The sequence below is a fragment of the Mixophyes fleayi genome, chromosome 4 (assembly GCF_038048845.1).
Source record: "Mixophyes fleayi isolate aMixFle1 chromosome 4, aMixFle1.hap1, whole genome shotgun sequence".
NCBI lineage: Eukaryota > Metazoa > Chordata > Amphibia > Anura > Limnodynastidae > Mixophyes > Mixophyes fleayi.
This window is the reverse complement of record NC_134405.1, coordinates 298,489,580-298,506,791: the sequence shown is the minus strand read 5'-3', so window position 1 is coordinate 298,506,791 and position 17,212 is coordinate 298,489,580. Positions and strand designations below refer to the sequence as shown.

The following is a 17,212-nucleotide window of genomic DNA, read 5'->3' as shown; positions in this document are numbered from 1 at the left end:
TTAGGGTATGTGGTTTTAATCTCCCTAATATTCTGGCAAATGTATGGATGATCATTTCATAATGTAATTTATACCATCAACCAACTCCTTGCAAAGGTAATTCTGATTCAAGAAATATAATTCTTACTTTCCCTTAAATTCACAAGACCAACTTTATATTCAAGAAAGACTTCGTACAAGACTAGCTTCATTTAAAACGTGTTGTATTATTAATTAACATTCTAATTGTAAAACATATGTAAAACATATGCATATATTATAAAACAGTAAACAGTGTATTTATACAAACTGAGCAGATTTTGTTTCATACAATACATTGTAGCCAATTTCCTGTTGTATGTATATACAATTTATTGTGTCTGTGTTTTGACTAATTATTGTCTGAATTTGTGTGTATTTGTGAGGGGGGGGGGAGACCTGTGTGGGGGCAAGTCTCCATTCTAAAACATACATTTCAAACATACATTTCACAACCAAATTTTCTCATGCTACAAACTCCATTCCTCTCACGTATAAACGGTTACCATTTGTTCTCATATTATTTCATTTCACTTATTTAAGTCCAACATGTGTAGTATAACTTTCATCATGCTCTGCAACAGTCACTATTCACCATCCACACTACACTTACATGGAAGCTTCTAGATGGCAGCCATTTTACAAGCATGATAGCTTCTAGATCACCTCCATGTTGTCATATTTACTGTTACCATTTCTTCAGCAATAAACCACATTATTTCAAAGTTTTCCATTACAAGCTACCTTTTAACAATCTGACCACTTCCTGAACAATACTATCAATGAGCAGGGCCTAGTTCTTTTACCTCTAATAATATACGTATCTATATTACACAAAAGACACCTATTCTAAATATCTTTTGCAACTGTCACAAATGCTACTATTTAAACCATTAATCTATCCAAAATATAACAAGAACTCCAGGAATTGTACATCATTATAGGAGTCAATACTTTGTCAGCCATCTTAACCACATGTGCTTGTAATGGCCTAATTTACTGCCAATGCAACTTTTATAGCAACATGGCCCAGTTCTTATTAGACTACATAATCACATACAAAACAGACTAACACCATACCATTACCTATGTTATATCTACACAGCATTGCAACACTATTACAAGACATAGAGTTATGTAACACTATCCCTACCAAAGTCTAACTTTGAAACCAACACAAGCTCCAAATAACTCTTGCAGTAACACTCTTTTATCTGACTCAGACAATTCCATTCACATTTACCATCTGTATACAAAGTTCCATATCTCAGATATATTCTAACCAAAGACAAATGATCAGTATTTCTCACATACTCTACCATATGCACCCAGATTTGACCACCTTCCATTCAAAACTCCATTATACATTTTTCCTGCTAGCCAGGGCCTTCCCAGGCTCCAGGCAACTTACTTTCCAGCATGTTCAGTTAGGAGCTGTGTCTGCATGTCTTATCAGGCTGGGAGCAAGGAACCAACAGAACCTTTGTGCTCTTTGCTACATGACATAATGCCTTTCTTCTGGGTGGAGTTTAGCTTTCCACAGGAAGTGCTCCCAGCATGTAGCCTGCCATTATAGCAAAAACCTGTTTTTCTAATTACGTTGAGGGAGGAGAGCTTTGCTCAGAGAGACTTCTCTGATTCAAGCATGGCAGAATATCTTTATCAGGAGCACTTCATAAGATACCAAACTTCACATAGTTAGAAAGTAGACAGAGCCAAAATTGATTAATATTGCTAGCCAATACACAGATAAGGGTGATCGTAGTAAGCTGTTCCCAGATTGCACTCTATGGACTTGAGTCATTAAGGAGAGCAAAGCATAAAAAGGAGTATCTTTGCATCTTGGCAAAAACCATGTTGCATTGGAGGGGGAGGTAAAATTAAAATGTGGGGACAGATTTATAGTTGGTGTAAGGCATGTCTTAGATCAACTTTAAATTTCAGTGTAAAAATAAAGCTATTAAGTATTTGTGTGCTACATGACAAAAATGACAGTATTTTTTATGTGCAAAATAATAAATTAATTTGCACCCCTTGCATTGTAACATTGTTTGTCCAGTGTCCAATGTACTCCTATTTTTTTGCCTTGCTCTCCTTAATGACTCAGATCCTATGATCCTCCAGACTATAGAAGATTTAAAAATTCAACACATTTAATATATTAGCAAATCCAAATACCAAACTCCAAACACATACTAGTAGGTTAATTGGCTGCTATTAAATTGACCTTAGTCTCTCTCAGTATGTGTGTGTGTGTGCGTGTATGTTAGAGAATTTAGACTGTAAGCTCCAATGGGGAAGGGACTTATGTGAGTGAGTTCTCTGTACAGCGCTGCAGAATTAGTGGCGCTATATAAATAGCTGATGATGATGATGATGAAATACCTGAGTTCTGAGCAGTATTGCCATGTTTAGATGAAAGGTATTTCACATTAACAGGTTTACAGGAATACTTTCAATAGTGATGAAAAAGTAATAATGAAACACGTTATTACAGATACACTTCTTTCAGAGTTTGAAAGCTTGCCTGAATAGATGAATTTTCTTGGAATGTTTAAAGACTTGCAGCTGTTATGGGCAACAGGTGACACTAGGGCAGCATGATTTTTTGTCAGATATGTTTGTTATAACTTGTGACACTTTTACTATATGTATTGTTTTAATTTATTACTGATATTATGGGTAATGTGTGCTCTTTTGAAGGTTAGAAGGCCACCCATGTAATCCTTGAAATGTAAATGTTCCCTATCACTAGTTTGGAATCTATGGAATAGTCTTGTTTAGATAGGGAATTAAAGTGAATGCCAAACAAAAAATTCCTGCAATTGGAAATGGGAGCAAGTAATGAGGGAGGATAAGAGGCCCATATTTCGGGTAGAGTGGGGAGATTTAGTGGAAGATATTTTAGGGGAGGTGAAGAGATGTATGTTGGCACAGTTTTAGAAATTACTTCATATATTAATAAAGGTATTTTATATAGAATTCTGTGAAGTACAAGCAACTATTGTAGTGACTGGCAGAATGGAGCAGTCATAGAAGAAAAATTAGTCTAGCAACTTTGTTTAAAATGCATAGTATGGGTAAAAATCTGTCTGGGGTAAAGCAGTAAAAAGGGTATTACAAAAACAGTAGATATTTTTCAGAGTGCATGTAACCAGAACTAGTGCAAGGTTTATCAGTGTCCTATGCAAAGCTTTAGCCTACCGCCCTTTCTCCCCCCAATTTCTACTTCCTAGCCCTCACACAAATGACATTTGTAAAATAAAAATAATACTTCTACATCCTACTTGCTGGCTGGTAAAGCTGCAGCCCAGATGCACTGATGTCCAGATGTACTGATGTCCAGATGTACTGATGTCTGACGCCTAATGCTGTTCAGCCTTCACTGCTGCCCGGGAGTAAACACAGGATTTCTAGAGGGGAGGATCCAAATGTTAGATTTCAGAACAGAGCAAAAAAAAGTCACTCACCTATTATATAGTGACAAGTCCCCCCTGCCCACCAACTATTTTTACACATGCCCGTACCATCATCTTTTTTTACACATGCCACCTCCATTCCACCAGCTTTTCTCACATGCCCCGTGCCCACTAGCTTTTCTTTAATATGTACTTCCTGCTCTTGGTGCCCTAGCCAGCTTTTTTTACAGGTCCCCCTGCCCACCAGATTTCATCACAAAGGCTCCCTTCACCACTAGCTTTTCTCTTCAATGGCCCCCCTGCCCACCAGTTTTTCTCAAACATGCTCCCCTGCCAAACAGATTTTTCTTGTATGCTTTCTTGTCCACAAGATTTTAATAAATAAACAGCTTAAAGCTGTATGTATGTCATTTAGATTACCTTTGTTTATCTGTTAATGTATTCTGCAGATGTAAAATTAATTATACTAAGCAACAGGGGAGAGTCAAATTATACAATTACTAATAAAATAAATAGTTGCTCAAACCTGAAGTTCCTTTAAATTGTAACTCGTGGAGATTTCTGAACGTAACCCTCCTCCCCTCCCCCCTTTTTCTCCAGCCACCTCTCCCCCATTTTATCTAACCACCTCTCTCCACTTTTTCTCAAGCCTCCTCTCCCGCTCCATTTTCTGTAGCGCCCTCGCCCCATTTTCTAGAGCCCCCTCTCTCTATGTTTTCTGTAGCCCCCTCTCCACTCCCCATTTTCTTCAGCCTGTCCACGTTTTTTGTAGCCACTTCCCCCTATTTTTTCTAGCACCATCTCCCTCCATTTTCTGTATTAATAAAATGACCTTAATTTTTCTTCTTTTCTCTTCTTGTCTGTATCTCTGCTTCTTGCTTCTCTTTTTTTCTTTGTTTCTTGGAACATCTTCTTATCCTTCCGGCACTAAGCTCCCAATAAAGAAGCACCACCTTTATTTAACCTATGTACTGCAGCATGAGGAAATAGTGGGGATGATTGCAGTGATTGTACTGCCTAACTAGTAATGTCTAAACCAGTGGATGCCAAACTGTCTCAGTTCAAGGCACCCTTCGGGTCTCCAAAATTTTTTCAAGGCACCCCTAAACCAAAATAATTACCAAGTAAACCCCCAACTTGCTTGCCACTGGCCGAGGCACCCCTGTGAGACCGCCGAGGCACCCCAGGGAGCCTAGGCACACAGTTTGGGAACCACTGATCTAAACTAAAGGTTGAGGTGTAGGGTTTATTGTCACATTATCAACATAAGTAGAGATGTCAGGTAAGTAGCTTCCTTTGGCTGGGGTAAAGAATAAATGGCTCAATTTTTGAAAGATTGAGTTGGAGGTGGCGAGAAGATGAAATGGCAGCGAGACATTCAGTACCGTGGCCAACACAGATGGTGAAAGATCAAGAGAAGACAGATACATTTGCGTTTCATCTGCATAGTAGTGATACTGAAACCCACATAAGTTAGTTAGTTTTCCAAGAGATTATTGTATATATATTACGAAAGGCAAAAGGCAAATGGATTGAGTCTTGTGGCACTCCAATTGATAGAGGAAGAAGAGAGATGGACCCAGAGAAACAAACACTGAAGGAATGGTTTGATAGGCAGGATGAGAATCAGGATCGCACAGTGTCCTGAAGACCTACGAAGTAAATTACTGTATATAATACTACAATTTATTATGTATTACTTCTTTAACTTAGTCCTAAACAAAAAACTAACATTTTTTTTATGTTCCAGGTGAATATGTTGTCATGACAACCCACTTCCATTTAAAAAGAAAAATTGGTTACTTTGTCATTCAAACCTACCTACCATGCATCATGACAGTCATTCTGTCCCAGGTTTCTTTCTGGCTCAACAGAGAGTCTGTCCCTGCAAGAACTGTATTTGGTAAGTTTCACAAATAGGTTGTCCTTGTATGTGAGTATTACAATATAATGTTATTGAAAGTTTTTTTTAAAGCATACAGGGTACTAGGAGTTACAGTATTTTATTTATGGGCAATACACGGCGCAAAATTACAAAAATTGTTTGGTCATTAAGATGCAAACTAGTTAAAAAGACGTACTAAAGTGCTTAAAGGAGCTTGAGGACTGGACAGGAAATATAAAATTATTAGAACCACTGCCACATGGACACTAGGCAATTATGTATGCTATATTTGTATATGTGTGTGTATGTATGCATATCTCTTTATGGTTTCTCTACTTATTCAATTTGTAGTCAGGGGTCACACAGGAGAAGGTAAGTAATATGTGGTTGCAAACTAGAGTATTCTGTTATATTCAGGATATTCTTACATCAGAACATGTTCAATAATGGATTTTACACTATATTTTACAGTGTCCTACTATGATGTGAATTTTATGCCAACGTATTTCTCTTTCTTTGTATACTTGTGTAGTTTGCTTGTTTTATTGATTTTAAAATAATATGTACATTTAAAATAATTACCACAATTCCTCTGGCCTGCTAGATTTAACATACCGCAAATAAAAGTGTCAACATTAAAACATGGCTTTGCTGTACAGAAGTTGAGAGGTTTCATTAACTGCTCTAGCTTAACTGTTAAACCTTTCCTAGGACTACCAACATATATGTACAAGAACTACTGATTCCAGGTAGCCACAAATGTTAGCAATGTTATGTATTAAGCTAACTACTGTGGCCATCTGACCCCTTACAGAGCCATCACTGCTGTTATTTCCAATGAGGGTGAGCTTCAAAGGATGATCTTGTGGAGGCCACATTGTGCCCACTAGTGACATGGGGAAGCCGAAGGTGAACCTACTATGAACAACACTTTGGTCATCTGATCACTGCCTGGTCCCACCATTGTTGCTTTCTTGTAGCCTATAAACACAATTCCATGGGAAACAGATCCTGCCCACTTTCAATAGCGATAAGAAAAGATTAATATAATTTGGCTCCATGGTAATAAAAAAAAATATAAACATATTAAAAACACATACATACGTATACAAACTCTATAATACACCTACATTTTACACTGGCTCACAAACCTACAGAAAACCTCTCATAAAGTTCACATAGGTGACATGTGCTATAAACACAAGTCAAATAATAAATTGTAAGTGGTGGATTTACTAAAGGACTGTTTTTATGATGGTTTGCAAACAGTCACATTTTGATTTACTATCCTACGGTTTGGAGACCAAAACTCAAATGGCATCTGATGTGTTGCAGGTTGCAAACCTCCAAACCATGTGTAGTTTAGGCCTAACCACATGGTAAAAACGTATGAGAAAAATGTGTTTCTGTCAAATACTTTATCTTCCAGTCCAATGCTACTCATCATCAGGCCCAGTCCTTAAGGGAGAGCCCGAAAAAAAAATGTTCGGGCTTCTAAACCTTGAGAGTCCTGGCCCAATGCTAAGTAACACTGGGTACCTCTTGTGCCCTGTCTGGTGGGTGCCAAGGAATAAATGTTAAAATATATTGCACAATCTTGTGGCACTACAAGTGCAGACCTGAAATGAAGTAAAGGTTAGTGCCCGGTAAAAAGAAAGGCTTCATATTAGTGCCTTTATACATACTTCTGAACATTGTAGCTAAGCAAATTGGGCAGAGAGGGTAATGGGGCATGGCTATGTCACAACAGAGGCATGGTTTTTGCCATGTGGGGTGTGTCCATGCCCTTGGGTGTGTACCTAGGCTAACTACACCTCCCTTACAAGTGGATGAAATTGTTGCACATACGCGATTCACCGTTGCTTCTCTATGCATTGATGGAATAGTAGATTTCAACATACACTCCATTATTGCAAAGTTCAACTGGGACTATTCCGCCTAAATCGGGACAGTTAGGAAATATGCATATATAAACATAATTTACGTACACCCTATATCTCAATATTTACTTATAGCTGTCCCACTGCGACAAAGGACTTGACCCGCTGGGCTTGTAGAAAAAGGAAGTGGGATTTTGTTTTGTTTTCTATTACACTTTATTCTTTTATTTTTTACATTCTGACAGGCAAGCTAGCTATCTTGCCTTTTAGAACCATATCTAAAAAACCTACCTTTTTTCTGGTGGTTTCATGTGCGATTTTGCAAACTTAAAAAATTGCAAACTTTGCAACTTCCAAACATGCAATTTAATGTGCCTTTGGTAAATTTTAAAGTTTCCAAACTACACATAAAATCACCAAAAAATCAGCAGTTTTGTAAAAAGTATACGCACCCTAAGAGTATAATTCCAAATAGTTCCGAATAAAACAGACACAGGGGCAGAAGAACAAGTGCATAGGGAAGGAACAGGAATACAGAGGTGAAACAGTGGTAGTAATGAGCTAAAACTGAGGCTTATCTTTCTCCTCTATCTATCTATGTACCATCACATAGTGAATAAAGACAAATGATGTAGTGTGTGTTAAAAAAATAACATGTTAATAGAACCAACTGGCCAAAATATTTACCATAATCAAAATATATTATTACCTGCTAATTAAATACCACAGCTACCGCTACTAAGTGGTACTCATTAGTACTTCTCTTTAAAACAATACAAAAAACTACTTTTGCTGTTCAGCAGAAAATATGTTTCTATTATAATTCTGTTATTTATGCATTTGATATTTCCTTAGGGAATAAAAAACAGGTTTCCAAAATATCCCATTAAATGCCAAAATCCATTGCTCATTAAGTGAGACTCCTGGTATTCATACAATTTTCATAACGAACAACGTAGTGAAAACACTGCAGTAGATGTAATATATTAATATCTGGTTGTCAAGGTAACTGGGAGACATGTGATGTGCAGAACATGTTCAAAAGCATCTTTTTAAAAAAGTATTTTTTTCATTCTTTTTGTGTTGTACATTGTTCAATTCTGATTCTGCATTCTAATACACAATTCATGTTCATTGGAACCTTGGCTAATTAAATCAAATAAAACATAATTTCATTCCCCAAGAGACAGAAGAAATGGATGTTGTCATTTAAACTCTACAATAAAACATTTGCGATAAGTTATTATTTTGTGGATGAAAGAAGGTAACCTTATCCATTCAGTGATATTGTGGATGGAGCGCGATTTATTGTAGCGCACATTATTAAAGTATCCGTGAACACTATTAAATTATTTGTTATTATTATTTGCATCTTTGCAGTTGCAGAAACACATTGAAGCATAATTTTGGAACAAAATATGTGGACACACACACTACGCACTGCTTGACCACATTGTGCATACATAAGAACATTCCCACTTTTTGGAACTGCTTACGTGCAGATGATTTGCAGAATGATTTTCAGGGACTGTGGGCGCACTATGGATTGTGCATGCCAAGAAAAGCAAAAATTACTAAATGTTTAATCACAATTTTTACCATTTACTTAATTTAATTATGAGAATAAAAATAGATTGATTCTGACTTGGTTGTATGTGTCATATTGTTATGTATTTATTAAACTGCAGATTTGCAAATGTCCTATGTAAAGCACACTAGCTTGTTACAAATGGTGTCCTATTAAAAGTATGGTTGATTATCTTCTTTTATATTAGTTCACTTTTATCCTTGATTAAACACTCCACCTGGCTACATTTAAGAATAACTTGTCTAACGTATACACAAATTAACATAAATATGCACAGGATAGAATCTTAATACAACGGTGCCTTCCACATAGAAAGTCAATGTGTTTAGTCTATATCTACTTGCAGATTGTAAACTGCATATTTTACCATTTAAACTACAACATTTGACTTAACTTGCCAATAATTAAATACATATTTTCACATCCATAATGTCCATAACATAACCTTAGAAGTATTACAACATTGGCGTACCGTATATTCACAATATATAGCAACATCCGTGATACAACTTTAAAACATATGTACAGCATTAAACCACATTGAATGTGGGTGCTAACAGCACCCAAAAGTCCTGTGCTCAGGGGCACCACTTAAATCAAAGTCCAATGTTAGTGGAGGAGTGGAACCAGGGCTATAAAAGTCCGTCAACCTGATCCTCGGTTTCTTCACAACCATCATTTTCATATAACTTAAGAAACTTTCACAATAATCTCACTCTTTCTATTTCTACCTCTTGCAATTTAATGCAGCCTTGCAGAAAAGATGAATTTCTTCACAAGCTCTGTGGTCTATGGGTAATGCACAAAACCATGAGCTCTTACTGACTGCTGGGCTTTAGTGCAACCTAGAGAAACGCAATAGGTGACTGGGTAGGAAAACACAATGGGGCTCTAGGAGTCTGATGATAGTCCTGTTTATATACACGTAACAGTTTAATTAAGTCCCATGAGCGTGTGTGTAATGCACAGCATTAGGGGTCTTGCTGAGCTTGTTACTTAGGTAACTGACACAGCTGCCTTACCCTTACGTCGGTTTTTCACTAGTGCACCTATAGCCAAAGGTTTTGAGAATGACAAATATTATTTTTCACAAAGTTTTTATGATGGCAATTTGCATATACTCCAGAATGTGATGAAGAGTGATCAGATGAATTGCAATTAATTTTAAAGTGCCTCTTTTCCATGACAATGAACTTTCTTCTAAAAACAACATTTACACTGCATTTCAGCCCTGCAACAAAAGGACCAGCTGACATCAGGTCAGTGATTCTCTTGTTAACACAGGTGAAACTGTTGAAAAGGACAAGGCTGGAGATCACTCTGTCATGCTGATTGAGATAGAATAACAGGCTGGAAGCTTTAAAAGGAGGGTGGTATTTGAAATCATTGTTCTTCCTCTGCTAACCATTGTTATTTGCAAGGAAATACGTTCAGTCATAATTGCTTTGCACAAAAAGGGCTTCACAGGCAAGGATATTGTTGCTAGTAAGATTGCACCTAAATCAATCATTTATCGGATCATCAAGAACTTCAAGGAAAGAGGTTCAATATACTGTATGTCATGAAGGCTTCAGGGCACCCAAGAATGTACAGCAAGTGCCAGAGCGATCTCTTAAAGTTGATTCAGCTATGGGATTGGGGCACCACCAGTGCAGAGCTTTCTCAGGAATGGCAGCAGGCAGGTGAGAGTGCATCTGCATGCACAGTGAGACAAAGACTTTTGGACGATGGCCTGCTGTCAAGAAGGCCAGCAAAGACGCCACTTCTCTCCAGGGAAAACATCAGGGACAGACAGATAGTATGCAAAAGGTACAGGAATTGGACTGCTGAGGACTGGGGTAAAGTAATTTTCTCTGATGAATCCCCTTTCAGATTGTTTGGGACATCTGGAGAAACACTTGTTCGGAGAAGTAAAGCATCCTGAGACCATTCATGTGTGCGGTTGCTTCTCAGCCAAGAGAGTGGGCTCACTCACAATTTTGCCTAAGAACACAGCCATGAATAAAGAATGGTACCAAATCATCCTCCAAGAGCAACTTCTCCCAACCATCCAAGAACAGTTTAGTGACAAACAATGCCTTTTCCAGCATCATGGAGCACCTTATTATAAGGCAAAAGTGATAACTAAGTGGCTCGGGGATCAATACATTGAAATTTAGGGTCAATGGCGAGGAAACTCCTCAGACCTTAATCCCATTGAGAACTTGAGGTCAATCCTCAAGAAGCTGGTGGAAAAACAAAAACCCATAAATTTTGACAGACTCCAAGCATTGATTAGGCAACAAGGGGCGGCCATCAGTCAGCATGTGGTCCAGAAGGTGAGTGACAGCATACCAGGGCGAATTGCAGAGGTCTTCAAAACTAGGGTCAATACTGCAAATAGTGACTCTTTGCATAAACTTAATGTAATTGTCAATTAAAGATTTTGATACTTATGAAACCAATACTTGTGTCATTCTCAAAACTTTTGGCCATGACTGTAGATGGTCCACTCTGCAAAATTAAAGTTACTCTTCTACAATTAACTTGCGGAAGATTTGTCCATAAACTAGAATTGCACATATGTTTGCAGATGCACTGTGCAAAAATCTAAATACCACACAAAAGTCAAACACCCTACAACTTTAGAACCAAGTCTTTCAGTAAATAAATCATATCAGTTTTTATCCTTAAATACTGCTCACTTAGCTGTTTTATTTATGACATAAATTAATCATAGGTGCAAGGAAGTTCCCACAGTTGCTGAATGTCTTTCAGCATTACTGGCCTGTTTATCTATACAGAAGAAGACCAAACACACAGGCCAATGGAAGTCATTTTCGGACCACATTTGCTAACATAATAAATATCTTATTGAATCTGACCTTAATATATTATTGTCTTTTAATCTATTAAAAGACAGCAAGTTAATAAAAATAATTTGGATTTTGTGTCCCAAATGTCTGCAACTGTTTAGTCATTATTTGTATAAAGTTTTTTATTTAACACAACCTAAAATGATCTGAATGGGAAAGTCATGCTACAGTAAATGACACACTTCTAGTTCTGTTCATAGAGACAATGTGATACCTTTAGTGGATAATTATTCTATTGATAATATATTAGTTTGTGTACAGTGCTTTGATGTATTTTAGAAACATTTACTGTAATAAGTGCATATGAATATAATATATATGAATATAACCACATTTCCATTGTAACTCTTTTGTTTGCAGGTGTAACAACCGTACTCACCATGACGACATTGAGCATCAGCGCGAGAAATTCCCTCCCAAAAGTTGCATATGCCACTGCCATGGACTGGTTTATAGCAGTGTGTTATGCATTTGTGTTTTCTGCATTGATTGAGTTTGCAACTGTGAACTATTTTACAAAGCGAGGTTATGCATGGGATGGAAAAAGTGTAGTTCCAGAAAAGGTAATATTATATTTTCACATGTATGTTTGCAATAATAGTGCATTTAAAATTCATCATATATTTTTATTATATGACAATGCCGAAATTAAAAGAGCGGTGCCGGCGGGTCCAGGGTATAGCCAGCGGAGCCACCGGCATTGCTCTTTTAATGTTGGCATTGTCATTGGCGACATTGTGCATGTCATCAATCACACCGTAGACATTGTCAACCCGTCGGCTTAAGAGAAGTGTCGACATTTAGCCTGCTGACAGTTTCATGTCGGCAGGTTAAGCACCGACATTTACACTGTCACAATTATGTACCCTACCCTGTGTTACCAGCTTATTACCAAAGGCTACCCTGGCCCCCTTCCAAACAGTGTGTATACTATAAGCAGCCGTGGAGGTAACATTGTATGTGTTACCTGTATTCCATAGTAAGGGTCACCAAGAAACCTGTTCAGTATACATATATCAAAATATAATTAAGTATATTAAACTGAGCCAGACACATTGCATATTGCCCTTGTCAGTATTAAACTGGTGGCAGGTAAAGTGGGACAGGATATTAAAGTGGAACTAACACACACCTAAAAGAAATATAAACATAAACCTCATTATTAAAAATCCTTATTATATCTATACATACTTCCAATCCCTCATTCTATATGTAGGTAATTCTGGTCCTCAGTTATCATTAGATGCAATTTACATCATGATTGAAAAATTGATCTTCTTATGATCTAAAGTATATATATAGATGAAAAATATATTTAAAAAATCCACTTTATTCTGATTGTAGTGGAGGCATGAATGAAGAGATACACAAATGAGAGTCTTTAAACTCTCGTCTGATCTCTGATTTGTGGTAAGTTTCATCCAAATCGGAGTGTGAGTAAAATTAAAATAATGTTCCCACCAGGTTAAATAAGTGTGATTGGTTGAGAGTTTAAAATGTTGCGGGGCTGATGAGGGTGGATTTCGAGATTGGACAAAATGAAATTGTCTGCAATGCTGACATTGCTTTTTATTGAGGGGAATAAATACATTTTTCTGCAATACAAAGAGCCACTGTAAGAAGTTAAACTTATAATTGTACTTTAATCTGGCACTGTTTACATTTTAAACTGCATAGAAAACATACTTTCACTGCCTATCCCCATTTATTAGGAGACTACCCTAAAGTAAAAATCAATATGATATACAGATAGATATGATCAGGGCCAGATTATCCTCAAGCTCCCAGCTAAAGATCACTCATTGTCTTCAGCCTTTACCAGCCCAATATGTCAATATTAAAATCTTGCTACATTTTTCTTTCATGCTTTCTTTCTATCTAGGAGAACAGCAATTCTCTTATATTTTAAAATTAATTTCAATGTATGCCTCTCTTTGTCACAGTTTTGCACTCCCAAAAATGTTGCGTCCCCCTAAAGCCTTGCACCCTAGACAGCAGCCTAGTCAGCCTAATGGGTAATCAGAATGTGCACATGATATGATACGTTCTTTCCTCAAGCCTGCTGGCCTCATTCTTCAGCAATTCTAGGCTGCAAAACGATTCTGATTATAGTTTTTTACAAAAAAAACTTCAGTTTTTAAAGCATTTACTATAAATATTTATATTGCAATATTATTACTATAGTACTATTACGTATGTGTCTATAAAGGCAATTAACATGGTTTATTTAATGATCCTTTTTCATGAACGGGATTGACATACTGCTTGCTCTTTTGAGGTAAAAGATGAAATATTGCCTATCAACAACAATGGAACAGTGCCACCTGGTGGCTTTGCATGAAATAAGAGAAGGATGCACAGTACTATTGGTCCACTCAGAAGAAGAGTTATACAAAATGTTTTTTGAAATCATAGTAAATAATGTGCAAGCATTATTTAAATATATATATATATATATATATATATATATATATATATATATACTTTTATTGTAAATAATTATAAATAAGTAACCTGTACTGTTATTGTTATATATTATTTATAAAATATTGTGTGGAACTCTAAAGAGTTAAACTACTCTAATACGTATTACAATACAAATTAAGAAATATCCTTTAATTGACACCTTAGATGCCAAAAACAAAATCATTTTTTATTTAGAAACACACTTGTTATTACAAAAACATGAAGATGCATCTGCTTTTCTAATTTATATCTGCTCCTGACCTTCAGTCAATATTGATTAATGACCCTGGAGTTTCCCAATAAGGACAGGAGCTGTACATTCTCGCTCAGCAATTGATCTGGCTGGATTGTAAAATCAAGAATATAGTTTTCCACTTCTGAGCTCATAAGATTCTTGCACTAAAACTTACATTTAATTAAACAGTATAACCTTTAAACTATGCAGTACCACATATACAATAATTCTTAGAACTATTACACACTGAGCTGAGAATGTACATTGAAGACTATACAGTATCATTTGTTTTTTAATAAAGGTACAAATATAAAATAGTCATTATGCAAGTGTAATAAAACAACAGACCAGATTTTTGAAACAGTGATGCAAATGATTTTTGTTTACAGAAGAAATAAAATATACCATTATCACATAAGTAGTACCTTTTAATAGTGTAAGATATAAATCACACTTCATTATGTATAGTGAGAGCATGAATCACGCACTGTAATAACTTTATAAAGGGTTACAGATGTGCACCACACAACACCTTGGCTTTCCTCAGTGATCCAGCCATCGGATATTATGTTGGACACCTTCTATTAACACCTCCAAGCAGCCTTCACAAAAGCAAACATCGATGTATGCAGAGGTGGAACAATATTCAAGAGCCACACTGTACAAGACTTTAGTCCCCTTTTGCACCATCTCTTAAAGTTTTTAACTTTTCTTTTAACATACTTCCTCATTTATCTTTATGGCTCTTGTGGCCCTTTTGTGTGTGTGAAGCTTTTTAGTACATTGCTCTGAGTTTGTCTAGAAATGCGTTTCTGGGCCAAATGTCTATATTTTTACTAACAGAAAAACACATGGCTGTGGAGGCTGGAGTTATTATATAGATCGGGACTCATGCAGTGCTGACTTGGAAAAAAGTAAAAAGAGCAAAAAAATAGACACAAAAGTTTTCTAAATAATGGTTAATTGAACTGAAGATTACTCACTATATATATATATATATAATATATAAATGCTTAGTGGCGTCTGTCTGTCTGTGTGTGTGTGGAAAAAAAGAAAACCAAGTTGCAGCGCCACCTGCTGGGCAGTTATACACTGACCTACTAAATTCTTAGTGTGTGTGGGAAAAAAAATTCAAAAAGGGCTGAAATTTGGTAGGGCTCAAACTCATTTTCGTGAGGTAATTTTACCTCATGAACACACATGTGTAGAGGCGTGCGTTAGTGTGTGTGTGGAAAAAACTATTTTCTCAGAAAGGGCTCATCCAATTGACCTAAAATTTGGTATACTGACATTATTTGACAAAAAAATTAGAATAGTCAAGTCAGTTAACTTCCATCATCCCCCCTTCCCTCCGTGGGAGGGGTAGTAAAGGCTAAATTTATGAGTTGAGGGGTCAAACTCATTTTCGTGAGGTAATTTTACCTCATGAACACACATTAAAAAGGGCGCTTGCGTCGAGAAGTAATGATCTTCCCCTGAGGAGGCCTGGGCTAGGCCCAAATGCATGACAAGAACCTTTTTAAGACCTTAAGTATCTTGATTTGACTAGAATGCATGAGTATCATGCACGGATTAACTTGTGTATATATATATATATATATATATATATATATAAATTAATGTAAGCCACCAGCCCAAACAAATCCTCATGAAAAGAACCACCTGTTCACATTGAAGGATGTCCTATAGATTATCAAAGCTGTGTGAGGCAGACATCAAAGTCCAGAGAATTAAACCCCTGGAACCGGCTTATCATGCTCCTCATTTTTAGCAGGCCCCATTCCCTTAGAACGGAAAGATGCTTTGCTCAGACCACGGATGCTGGTAACTCATAAATTTAAACTTCAAGCAAGCAAACTTCTCATTCATCTGACATGCGTAGTATGCATTTTTTTAAAGTGCCATCTGGTGGCAGTAAAATGTATTACAAGAAATTCCTATACTTGACGTAATTTGTTGTTCCTTAAAGCCGCAGCACACGGAACACTAACGCATATATACTTATGGTTGTTTATTTGGTCACAGTGTGTTACACTCACCAGATAATAATTGCAGCTTCAACTAAACAAGAATAATGTTCAAAGATAACGATGAAGGTGTTCATTAGCAGTTAGTTGCAGCAATGCAAAATTTCGATACAATGATATTTTGTCTTCTCATTTGCCTACTTTTACATGTGCCTCAGTGTCTCGGGTTAAAAATGTTGCAACTTCTTATTAAATGAGCTGGGTAGAACTCACACAAAGATTAGTTTTAGTATTCTGAAACAAGTTATTTAAATAAGATTCAAAGGGGTAGATTCAATTAGCTGCACTGTTCTATAGAAGAATGCGGCCCGGGCATTATTACCGTTACTACGGTAATGATTGCGCATTATTACCATTAATAAAATAATTTCTCTGCTGATATTTGCTGGCAGCTCATTCGCAAAGACATTACCATAGTAACGGTAATAATGCACTGGCCGCGTTTTTATAAAGAACAATGTGGCTAATTGAATCTACCCCAAGGAGTGGAGAGGTCACATTTACTGGGGTGTACCCTGCTTTATGGGTAATCTGAAAATATTTGCAACACCACAAGTTTTATTTTTCAGTGGGACAGCTTTTCACACTTTATATAGGAAAGCAAAATTCTAATTCTGTATATGAGTGACAAATGTAAAAAAGGCACTCCTGGGGGTATATTTACTAAACTTCGGGTTTGAAAAAGTGGAGATGTTGCCTATAGCAACCAATCAGATTCTAGTTATCATTTATTTAGTACATTCTACAAAATGAAAGCTAGAATCTTATTGGTTGCTACAGATAATATCTCCACTTCTTCAAACCTGCAGTTTAGTAAATATTCCCCTTGATGTCCTCTC

The 17,212-nt window shown here is 36.6% G+C and overlaps 1 protein-coding gene across 2 annotated transcripts in view; it reads left to right on the top strand.

Annotated features, from left to right (window-relative positions):
- Positions 1-17,212, top strand: part of GABRA1 (gamma-aminobutyric acid type A receptor subunit alpha1) — a 127,188-nt gene that overhangs the window by 107,054 nt on the left and 2,922 nt on the right. For both annotated transcript variants that reach the window (XM_075209872.1, XM_075209873.1), the window contains exons 8-9: positions 5,188-5,340; positions 12,006-12,208. In XM_075209872.1, the coding sequence (XP_075065973.1) occupies positions 5,188-5,340; positions 12,006-12,208 (356 nt within the window). The remainder of the gene's footprint in view (positions 1-5,187; positions 5,341-12,005; positions 12,209-17,212) is intronic.